This window comes from Larus michahellis, chromosome 3, assembly GCF_964199755.1.
Source record: "Larus michahellis chromosome 3, bLarMic1.1, whole genome shotgun sequence".
Classification (NCBI taxonomy): Eukaryota; Metazoa; Chordata; class Aves; order Charadriiformes; family Laridae; genus Larus; species Larus michahellis.
In genome coordinates, this window is record NC_133898.1 from 19,004,221 (window position 1) to 19,016,817 (window position 12,597).

The 12,597-nt window shown below is 40.9% G+C and overlaps 1 protein-coding gene across 3 annotated transcripts in view; it reads right to left on the bottom strand.

Moving 5' to 3' along the window:
• ALK (ALK receptor tyrosine kinase) overlaps window positions 1–12,597 on the bottom strand; it is a 328,498-nt gene that overhangs the window by 81,645 nt on the left and 234,256 nt on the right. Inside the window, exon 6 of one of the 3 annotated variants that reach the window (XM_074578927.1) lies at window positions 2,903–3,034. The exons of 1 other annotated variant lie outside the window; for it this stretch is intronic. In XM_074578927.1, the coding sequence (XP_074435028.1) occupies window positions 2,903–3,034 (132 nt within the window). Of the gene's footprint in view, window positions 1–753; window positions 800–2,902; window positions 3,035–12,597 lie in introns of those variants that run through there. One more of the 3 variants, XM_074578929.1, reaches the window with a different exon arrangement.

Below are 12,597 nucleotides of genomic sequence, written 5' to 3' on the forward strand. Positions count from 1 at the left end.
TCAGCATCTAATTCCGCATCTGCCTCTTTGAAGCTGTCTTTTGCTCCTGCAAGAATATTTGATTATGACTCAAACAGCAACATGCTTTTCTCTAGGGGTCATCCCTCTCTGATTTTACACTCTCTACACAGACTAATTGGTTGCACGCAGAACAAGCACCGTGACATTTCATTGGCCATTAATAAGTAAAGAGATGTTAACAAGCAGCTGTCATTAGGGAGATTTTTTCTCAGCTAATAAAGGAACAAAAATCAAATTAATAGGAAGAGAATAAATAAATAAATAAAAATATCAGTACCTGCACAGCTAAAAGACTGTGAAAGGAAAAAAAAAACCCCAACAACTCCTTGAAGCTCAAAGATAAACACCTTTGGTTAATGGTAATTTTAAAAGCTCCTCCCTCAGTTTTAAGCATGGCTGCATCTTTTTCTGACAGCTCTTTTGTGTAAGCAGAAGCATTTGGGAAACCCCTTTCTCTGCTTTACATATCTGAATCACTTTTTGACACACTTGCAAAAAGCTGATGAAAACATCCGTGTTGCTTAGGAGCAAAATGACAACTGAAATGCTGAAAGATGACATATGGTTTGTGTTAGGCTGCCATGCAGATGTAACTGACATCTAAAACAGCAGATCATTTCTCTGTTTTGTGTGAGAAGTCTTATGCCAACAGCATTCAACACAGCGAAGAGGCAAAAGCAGAGAAATCAGCCATAGAACTGAGCAGGCTTGTAAGTGGATAAGCAGACATACCCGCAACTGGAGCTCTTGCTAAGGTAAGCCAGTCTTTTTTGCTGCTTGGGTAGAAGATGGCGCTTTTCAGGCCTTTTGTCTGGGAGTAAGAACTCTCGTTCCCAGTACCTGTGGTTGAAAACAAGCCATGTGGCCTTTTCCTCAAGCTAGGGAATGATGCTCGGCTAAACAGGCAGTTAAATGTGTTTTGCTTTTTACATTTTCTTATTTACATTCTCAGAACATTCTTTGCTGACACAACTGTAAGTGCTGTACTGCGTTATGCAAATAGCTAAAGATGAATGCTGCATGGAGGGGGAAAAGGCAACCACCAACCCCTGCAGATAGCGTATGCGAGAGAGGGATTGATCACTTTACCAACCGTCTCATCATGGGATACAGGGTGGCAGCCAGGCGCAAAAGCAGAGCCAGCCTCCTGACATGTGAATATGGACAAAGCACCAGCCACAGGTGCAGGCAGTGTTTGAAAGCAACAGGTAAGCGTGTTCTTCTAGGCCTGCCCCATCCTAGGGTGGTATTTAGTTTGCATCCATGATTGGGACAACTCCACCTTGTGAGCTCTGCTGTTCCCACTTATATAGACAGGATCGTTCTCAGAAGGCAGAGTCGTTTATAGCAGAATATCAGAAGAGTGTATCTGGACATACAGCTGATGGTAAATAATATGTCTTCTCTGTTTCCAATGAAATGAAAATACATTCAACCTACTGATTATCATAATTTACTTTTTTTTTTTTAATTAAAATGTAGAACACAATAGAAATACTATCATGAGGTTTTAGAGCGCTGTTTTAAAGCTCTTAGGCAAAGAGGAGGTTTCAATACTACTAATATTAAACATTATTGGTTCCAAGGAGCTGCAAGTCCGCAGCGATGACACTGTTCCTAAGAAAGCGAATTTAATGTTCACTGAATATATGTTGTTAATGAATATAATTTCAAATTGTAACATCTAACATGATGGAGAAGCATATAATTTTAAGCTTTTAACTAGTTTACTAGATGAACCCAGGTCAAACCACTGTTCTCCACACTTATAAAATCTGTTACTTTATTTCTTTGTTAGCAGCAAAGAACTGGAATATGCTAAAAGTTGTGTGTCACTCTTATGTTAAGTTTATGCTAGAAAGAGCAAAAGTCTGTCAGTCTAGACTTCACCTATACCAACACTGCTTGTTTGAATTACCTTACCCAGACTCTCCCCTGCTCTAGCTGTCGCATGTGAAAGCTAAACTGAGAATAATTGCTTCTTCTATTCCAAAGGCTTTTGCTGGGACTGGTATTTTGGTCAGGGAACACATTTTTTGCATACCAAATCACTGCAGCTCTGTTGACAAAGGTCCATAAGCTAGATCAGCTGTGACACATACACTTTAAATTGGTAAATGATGAACTCCTGATAATTATTTTTATTGATACATTGGCCCTGTAGATAACCATATGGCTGACAATCCACCACTCCTAACTATCTGTAAACTGGCAAAGGGGAAGACACTGGAGGTAGAACATGTAGAGGTACAGAAAAAAGAGATAAGGCACCTTCAAGATGGTTAAAGGAAGGTCCTAAAGTATCTAGGTTATGCAGCACAATTACAAAGCATTCAGGCACAGCAAGTTTTCAGAAAACTCAGGCTGCTATCTGTCTTCTCCTGTTTTTTATTAGGCTCCTGACTGCTGAAGAGAGGATAGAAAACAAGAGGAATTACAAAGACAGACGAGTTGGGCAAAGACAAGCTACTGGCTCTAGTAATTTTTCATCTTAGAAGTTTTCTCCTTCCTCTGCCTTCTGCCACATGCTGTGGTACATTTTGATTAAAAGCTCTAACAAACTATATACATTCCATAATTCTGTAAGGCATCTAGCTATTCAGACTATACTTCCTTTGCATTTTTGATCAGGACTTTGAAAGAGATGAAGCACTAAGAGCATCTTAAGAACCTGCTGCAGAACTAATGCAGGCGAGTACAGGAACATATCAATTGGTCCGCTCCAGGCAGACATCCAGAGAAACTGCACGAATTATGGAGGATACTGGTCTTTTGATAGTACTGAATTAGTCTATTAGTGCTAAAGTCTCAGACACTGAAATTCAAAGCAAACAATGCTTTTGGAAAAGGAGGATACAGCCTGGGGGTTGGATTTACTCACTGCACATATCTCCCTCATCTTCTCCCTCGGCGCAGTCCCTGATAAAGTCACATGCCTGCCCCAGTCTGATCGCCGTTCCATTCCAGCAGCTGAAGGAACCCTCCAGAGCCATTTTTGAGCCAGAAGCAGATCCTAGAGAAAAAGAAAACAAAAAACACTTCAGATTACTGAATTGCCTTCCTCTCAACCAACAGGTCATAGGATCCCGGATAACACTGAAGGGGAGAACACCTTGTGAAATCCCCTCAATCCAATAATTACTTGATAAAGTAATTATTTTGTTTGACCTGGTTAATCTTGTCAAATATCTAATGGTCCACCTAACAGACAACTTCAGTTCCCTAGGCATTTCTGGTGTTTTAACTTGGAAGGCATCTTTCACCCTTGAAAAGGGAGTTGAAATCCTGGAGCCTGCTCTGTGTATTTCTCAAGAACAACACAATATGCATGATAGATTTTTAATTGTATGTGAATTTACTGCTAGACTGACAGTCCTAAAGACTGATATCCTTCTGTCTAGCTCAGGAATAACACGGCTACATGGTTTGTGAAAAGAACACAAGCTTTCATCATACCCTCCTGTCAACATGTATTACTTATGACTTAGATGTATCACGTTGTCACATTCTGCGAGAGAAAATAGTCTGATCTCCGCTTGTAGTTTTCTTCCTCTTCTGTACCCACTCCTGCATCCTGCACACCCCTCCCCGTGAATCAGGGAGCCCACAGCAGACTACATCTACCAAGATACAAAAATCATTCATTCATTTTACCTATGCTAAGCAGCAAAAGGCAGCTAGCAATGTGGAAAAGAGCCAACTCTTATGAAACGAGGTCACTGAACATTACAATTAGAGGCCAGTATCATCCATTCAGAAATGATCCTGAGTACTTGTCCCTTAGCACTGTCCTTTTCTGGAGGCACTTGATTCCCTTGACAGCTGAGAAGTCAGAGATCATCCAGCCCCATAGGTATCATTTTCCTTACCGTAGGAATTCTCTCATCCTGAGTCCTTTGATTGTGGCCAAGTAAGATACTTAGGACAAGGGCTTTTCTTTTATTTTTTTCTTAAAGAGACACATGCTCTAGATCAGCCACCTGAAGGAGGGAGGAATTAGTTCAGCAACATCCTACAGTCAGTACATGTGGAGGAGGCTAAGCTTGAGAAGTGCCAGAGCTCCTTCCACAATAACCTGGATGTAGACGCAATTCACCAAAACCTTCCTGACTCTCTGCAGAGATGTGCTTACAGTCACTTCTCCCAGAAGGCAAGCCTAGAAGTACAAAGAAGCCTGTGCTATGAATTCTCCACTGCAACAACTCCTGCTCTGTCTCATATTAAATGGGTAAATGCTCAAGATTAAACCAAAGCCTCTGGGCAGAGTGAGCCATTTTTTGCCTAACTCATCCGTGCTTGCTAAACAGCACAGCTACATCATATTCTCTGTACTACAGGGAGCTGGGAATCACTGGTGATTCAATTAGATGTGCACTTGATACTTTTATTTATATTGCCTGCCAAAACTAAAAATTAATGAAGCATGTAGGAAAACAACCACTATTTCTCTTCAGGCCTATTTTATGGCGCAAATCAATTCAGGAGTGGAGGGAATACATGCCAAATCTTTTTAATAAAGGACCCTGGCTCCTGAAAAGGGTGCTCTGTGTTATTGTCAGCTTGATTTTTTTGACTGCCTTAGAGCAATTCTGGCTTGCCGCATACAGGCTGCACAGTGCCCTTCTATTTCAGTCAGGGTCAAGGCATGACGACAGAGGAGAGCTTTACAGAAAAAATAGACCAAGTAACTCAGAGCTGTTTGCTGACAATTTCTGCAGGCCCCTTAGTAAGGGTTTAAGGCAATGAGAAGATACCTTCCTTGGCTTTGCCATGCTCCTTGCAAAAACGCACTCTTAGAGACACCATTGAGAGCCTTCCCTATATCAGATGCAAAGCTCTTGGCATGTCACAAGCCAGACACAGAGGGCTCAGGTCATTGTGCAAACAGATGCTAGAAAGCTGTAGGAAGTGATTTCGGTAACTCAGTAGGTGATCCCTCCTCCTAGGGGTATGCAAACAACCTGTATAGCACCATGTTGATGGAAGTGCCGCCTAAAGAAAATTTGAGAGACGTGGCCGAGAGCACTTCCATGAGGTTAGTAATGTCATGACACTCTTAAAAAATCTTTAAGTCCTACTCAAATTCAGAAGTACTTTTGTCCCTCTGAATTACCCCACAGATGGTCTTGAATCCCACATTTATTTCCAGTTCCCATGTCCCCCTCAGTTTATGTGCAACCTTTTCAGCAATGTCTGTGTTTTAACCCAGCAGCTGCTGAGCTACGATATGCAGAGATTCAGAAGAGGGGTTATTGTAGGCAATGGAGTTGTTCCGTTTACTCAATTCATTATAACTTTGTAAAGGCACTCAATTTTCCAAGCACATGACTACATTAACACTGTTTACAATGGAACCAAGGCATTCAAGAGCACCTACTGTCTTCCCAGGTGTCTTTGTTGCAGCCCAGGAGCACAAATCTCCTGAAGTCAATTGACGGTAGAATCTAAAAGACGTCAGTTGCAACTAGACCTCAAGCAATTCCAGGAGCTTTTCCTCCAAAACAAAGCAGCAGATTTGCATGCTCATTCATCTCTGCGGAGTCGGGGCCTGAATTAGCTCTGATTTGCATTAGACGCGTATATACGTGCTCCATGTATAGGTTAGAGAACAGAAATAGCAAAGCTGCAGCCTGGGGAATGGCTGGGCTCTGTGACATTGCATGATTTATTCCTGTCTCCTTTTTACTTGCTTACTGTGTGCATAAAGGCAAAATTAATTGGATAAAGGAGATTATTAACTAGTAAAACAAATAGATAACCAAAAAAAGCACAAATAACAAATGACCCTTTAATGGGCTACTTGATGCAGATGTTTGCATTCAAGCCCAAGGAAATCTAATTTTTAATTAAAATATTTTATAACAAAAATAGACATTTGATCTTTTAATTTCCCAGCCCAGATCACTCCTGGCAAGGTGAGCCAGAATGACCTGGATCGTTGAGTCAAGTGGCTTCAACTCACTCACAGAAGATGTGTAAGGAAAGGAAAATGAATGGTACCAAATAAGCATCAAAGTAAAATTTGTGGGAGACATCCTTTATATTTACAGCAGTGTTTATGTAGCCAATGGCATTCATAAATTATAGCAGTCATTAAGCTGTACCACGGCTGGCTCGGAGTCTTATAAATCATTATTTAAACAGCAACATTAAACAAATGGCATTTCAGGCTCTAAATTGAAAGGAGAAACAAACAACTCCTTGGGGAAGTGCGCTGACTTTGTACCTCACAGGTCCCACTTCTGAACATAGTCCAGCCTTGGCAGTGTTCAAATCCAGTACCAGACCCTGGACACAAATGACAGTCTGGCCTCTTGACTGCCCATGCTTTTGGACTTGGTTTCCATGTAGCAGATCAGCATTAAAGGGAAAAATCATGTGGCTTAGCCTAACGCAGGATAAGCAAGTTACTGCTCAGACTGTGGGGCCAAAGGGGATGTATTTCACTCCTCAGCAGGCTTTCTCTAGCTTGGGTTGCCTCTTCTCTCCTCTCCCCTCCCTTGATCAGCAGAGAAACCGAAGTGCGTTGGCAAGTTCTGGTGAACCTGTCTCTGAGGAACACAGCCAGAAAGTTCAACTTATTGCCACCACACTTGGCGAGGTGGGACAGAAGACAGAAATTTTTACAGGCATTCACAAAGATATCCCTTATCTTGCAAACTGGCTATGCTGCTAATTATCATGCAGGATTAATCAAGCTGAACATAATTATACCTTCATGTGTTACATTCAACTTTTCAGGCCATAATTTTTAATGCTACCAAAAGCTTTTGGGACCAACACAGTCAGGTAAAGTCCTCCCACTCAGTGCACATTAAAACAAAAGAGCTTACTAGGACAGTACTTAGTTGTTAAAAACCCTGTCATTTGTACTTTGCAAAAGAAGATGAACAGAAATTGCAAAGACCTGGGATGAATGTGCACCCTCGTGGGTGCTATGGGCTATCCCAGAGGAGTACGGTTGGACAGAACTGAATTGACTACAATGGTCTCCAGGGCAAGACCCTGTACGCACACAAGGTGAAAAACTTGAATTTTTAATTGCACGTATGTAGCAAGAAATACTGATCCACGGAAATCATTGTATGTGCTACCCTTCAAAAAAAAAAGAAACTTTCCTATTATTTAATTACACCTCTTAAAAAAATATTTTATAATGGGCCAGTGCTGCAATCTAACGTTCCTCCACTAAATGCCACTCAAAATCATGTACAGCTTCACTGACAATGCTTATCTGTCAAAGTATTTGTCATTAACTTCTCAATTTCATCTGTTCCTCCTTTGGTTTGAGTTCAAGGCCTTGACTCAGAGATACTTAAAAAGAGAGTACTTGGGGGATTTTATAGGTTGTGTGGAAAAGCTACTGTCTAGCTATAAAAGGATAGTGAGAATTCTGGGGAGTTTCTGATTATTGATTTTTCTATGACTGCCCATTTCTGATGGGCATATCATTTCTTCACTCCAACCCTCCAGCCTTATGGCAGCACTGACATTTGAAGGCTGATGGCTCACTTGGTGCTGAAGATAGCCATATCCCAGGACAAAGCAAATTTCTATTGATATGAGTCATTAATAGCCCCGCTTCCTTCACTAGAGAAGTTGGAAAGTGTGAAATAAAGGCGGTAGGAAAGTAAAAGAAGAGAAAGATGAGTTCATGTTTAAGGGAACTGAAGCCATCCTTGGCAAATGGCCATTGAACTCCAACATGATACAGGGCAGATCGCATAATCCAAAACTTTCCCAGCAAGCTACCTTGCCCTCATTTTCCAGGCACCCACCCCAGGACACCTGTATTCAGATCTGCAGAGAAGCCAAGCGGTCGCAGCTGCAAATGAGACCAGCGAGAGAGATACTTGGAAAGCACAATGTCCTCAAAAAATGCTTTGAAAAAAGATTGACTCCAGGTTTCTCACATCAGGCAGCCAAAATTAGTCAACACTTCGTAATTTCTGGCTTTAATCTTTGTACCAGCATCGTTACCATTTCTGTCAGTGCCTAAGGATGCAAGCGAAGCCACATTTGTAGGAGGCGGCGATCTCTTTTTATTAGGCTGCTTGATACGGGAAGAAAAAGCAGCCCATGTTTGTATGCCTGAAAGCTTGCTCATTTTTCCAGTTACATAAATTGGCTTTCATCTTCATATTTCACTTCCTATATGTAAAACGGGAATAAGCTCATCACAAGAGCTCTGTGATGTTCATTTCATTAACATTTGTAAGGAACCAAGATGTTATGATAACAGAGCCACGAAATAAACTGTAAGGAAATTATTTATTCTGTCTTCACAGTGCAGTTTGAATAAGTTACGGTACAAAATGAACGGGGCCATACGTTCGATGAAGGCACCGTAGGATAGGCACCCCCTGCCCTGTGTGATAAGGGAGCTGCTCTCCCACAGTGAGCTACGCCAAGGCAAGAAATCTTGCTCATTAGAGCCGCGTAGGAAGAGAATTTTCAGTTCACAGAAAATGTCAACATTTCAAAATGTATCTAACCACAAAATAAAAATGCCAAAATTCCTCATGGAACAAAAGTTTCAAAACAATTCTGCATTGGAAATATTGACTTACGATGTTTCAACAGGTAATGAAATATTGTCATAAACCCAAGAAATTTGAAAACATTTGAATTCAAACAAAGACAAAATGTTGGGCAGGAAATTCAACTGGAAACTTACTGTTTTGGAACTCGCTCATGTCAGTATTTCAGCCAGCTCAGTTCTAATGTGCTCTGCCTCTCTGCTACTGCTGTTTCAACATAGGGAAGTTATGCTTAGTATACACATTTTAAAACATCTGTTCTTTCAGCCTTGCTTAATGCCAGTATGATTGCTTACACTGAAGAAAGCTTCATAGCACACATGAGGAGCCGACACTTGCTCACTGCCACGTTTCAGTAGCATGAACCTTCTACAGAGCCGTACAGCATTCAGACTCACCAGGCCCTCTGTGTGCTCTTGGAAATGCTTTTGACCAGGTCTGGTTACTTTTACTTCTCCTATCTTTTGACTAAATGACTACCCAACGTTAACATTGGTGTGATACGGCTTTCCTGAATTTACAGCAACAACTAGCTTCCTTAAAACTATAATGAAATAAGAATGTGGAATAAGAAAGTTAGCTATATTTCACACTTTCTCATTTTTCAATTAGGGAAGTTGACTGAGGATCTAATATTTATCTTCATAGCTCCCGAGACAGCAAATAATTGCTGAGCACAATAAATAACATGATAATGTTTTTCCCTATTAATCTCGCACAAAATCTAGCTGCTTTTTTGTTTTTGTTAGGACTTATGGTAACATGTACTTTTTCCCATGATTTGCTTACTGATCAATAAGCAGCTCCAATGGCACATCCAAACATTAACAGTAAACAAATAAACAGCAGTAGCAGCAATTTTTACAAAGGAAGTATGATCTTCCAGCCTGTGTGGTTACCTACACATTCTGGGGTATCTACAAAAATTGAAAGGGGCCAAAAGAGAGAAAATTAATACTTTTTTCCCGAATACCTATGACACACTGTTGTATACAGTCATTAGACTGTTTTAAATTAAATCTAGCACAGCATATCTTTAAGGTTTTCATCCCGAAATATCAACATCCTGATTTAGAACAATGCAATGGGATACAATAATTTTGTTAAAATCCCTCATCTCATTTCTTTTGGTTGCTTTTAGTTGCCCTTGTTTCAATATCAGACTGCATTTGCTAGTTGATTCCCTTTTTTCTCAGGTACCATTGCATTTTTGTGAGATTAAAAAAACCCAACAAAACAAATCCCCCACCCCACTCGCCCCCATTTTCATATCTCTCGTAAAAGCAGTGATTAACATATTTGTAACAGTAAGCAACTGGTTAAAAAAAGATCAAACAATCTTTTCTGTGATCTTCTGTGATTTTTTCAAAATACAAACCTCGGAGAGGGAAAATAAAAAGGTCCAACTTCTATTATTAGCTCTGCCATTCCCATCAGACCTCTCTGGGTCTGAAGAGGCTTGGAGACCAGCTCTTATCAGCCAGCAACCTTACCCTTGGGAAACACGGGCCAGACTGATTGCTAGCTCACTGGAAGATGAATGCTGCTTGCCACATGCAGTGGATGCTGACAAAATCATGAGGTGGTTAAGATCTCTAAGCTTATTTACAGACAACAGGAGCAGATTTAACACAGGCCCACTCTCAACTTGAGACATGGAACTGAATACGGAACGAAAAAACAAGGCTACTGGAGACACGTCATGAAAATAGTACCTCCAAACTTCATCTGTGCTTTTTTGGGGTAAACCCTAAGAGTTGATTAGATAGGAAATACATGTAATTTTTCACATTTTGCTTCCTAGAAGGCTGGGTTCAAATCCACTTTCAATTACTCAAGCAAATTTTATCTTTGCCTGTTCTGGTTCCCCAATTCCAAGCACAATCAACACTGCCACTACACATAGTGGATTTTTTCCCCATTCTTATTTCTTAAAACTGCCACATCAAGAAAAACATCACTAACATTTTAAAGATGAGGAAACTAAGGCACACGCCAACCAATTTCAAATAATGAAACAAGACTGTAAATTGCCCAAACCAGACCTACTCTCTGACTCCTCTTCCAACCTCTACCAGTTGGACTGAAGTTGACCAGATCCAAGAAAAAAACCACAGAAAGGAGAAACTGGAGAAGATTGCTCAGCTCATCAAGAGCTGATTCCTTGCAGGTCAGATATAACCTCTCTCTGAACCCTGCAATAGTAGCATCTCAGTAATCTCTTTGTCATGCGCTTTAGCATTGCCAAACCAGTCAGAGGTACATTTGTATGCCTTGTCATGAAAAACACAAACAGAGGTATGACACTTAATTGTATTCAAACATCATTTTAGATAGGAATCATATTTTTCGTTTCTAAAATGCAATTCTGCTTCTGTAGCTGTTTAAAGCAGTATCTCTTCTTTAGCTGTCAGCAGTATTAAATTAAGGTTTATGGCCTTACTGCAGTTCAGCTGCTGGGGGAGATGGGCAGAATATCACAAATCAGCACAATCACGAGCATGCGCATGTGGTCCCTTTCAGCAGGGTGCGGTGAGGCATCCTCACATCCCAGCCAAATGCTTTACTGTGCAAGGCAGTGGCCCCACAGTGGAAGAGCAATAGTTATTTCAAGTAGAAGCAGAAGCTTGCTGGGGAAGAAAGTTTCATGTCATCCCCCTCTCCACTGTGCCAGCCTCTGTGAAACTCTGCAGTTGTTGTCGCCAAGGAGCTAATTTCCACTATGTTCAAAAACTGAGCAACAATACCTCAAAAACTCAAAGCATAAGCAAAATGAAACCGCACATGAGCACTTGCTGCAAGGGAGAGCAATAGTATTGGTGACACATAACAGGTTTGCCACCAGAAGGGGCTTAATGTGGATAGAGGCTGTCCAGCTTTCAATTCTAGGGAAGCAAAAGGGAACACTGCAGTATTACCCTACCTCCACACGTCCCTGAACATCAGTATGTTGATGGATGCTATGACTCACTGGTGACTCTTCCAGCTGAACGCACTGAAAACTGCCTACATCTCAGTGCTTTGAAGCCAGTCCAGAGGGATGGAGAAGTAGCAGTTCTTTGCTCGTGTATCAGGCTGTGCTTCAGGCCTTGCTACACTTGAATGAAATTATCCCAGGAGCAAAGCTGCTGAAGGTCAACAGCACTCAACATCAAAAAAAGCCTGGAGAAGGACTCCCTCCTGGAGTCCGTGTCTCTGCCAGAAGATCTCTGCTACCCCTTGAAGATGTGGAAGATGTATGAATTGGGACCGCTTACAGAAAAAAATCAGATGTCAGCCAAGAATACAGTGATTAGCTCTGTGTAAGCCAAGGTATGCACTGAAGATATTTAAAAAAAAAAAACACAAGGAGGGATGACATTACAATTCAATTCCAGGATGACCACCCAAGATCTCTTTCCCAAACATATACTGAGGTGCAAAGAGAATTGTAAGAGTTGACCAATATCATTACTCAGGATTGAGTAATGCCCTGAGGATGAGATAGATGCCTGTGGGTTGCTAGCCACAGTAGAATAGCTAGGCAAATGTTAAATAATATTTAAATGGCTTTTTTATTATTTTTAATACTGTGATAGGAATCTCAATAAGACAGTTGCTATATGTAAAGACGGATCAAGGAGACAGACGTGCCTTATGTCTCTCCCTATGATTTTAAGTTCTTTACCCTTCAATGAGTAGACTGGCAATCAAACTCTCAGAAGATTTTACACAACTGCTCAGAACTGACAGTCATTTCTTTTACAGTTCTCATCTTCAAATTTGGCACCATAAAATGTATGACAACCCAAAATATTCCTTTATATCCACTTTGTCAATAGGCTTTCTGTTGAGTGCAGGCTCCCCTTCACGGTTCTTCCAAGCCCTGTTCCCCCGATTTTGCTAACTGATTCAGTTGGCCATTACTTAATCTCTTAACTACCATCAGCAATAGTATTACATTCTAACAAATTTGCTACTGCTGTTATTATGTAAAACGCTCCTCCCAGCTGGGTAGGTTTCAGCAAAGCCTAACACTTTGTTGACTCTAGATAAA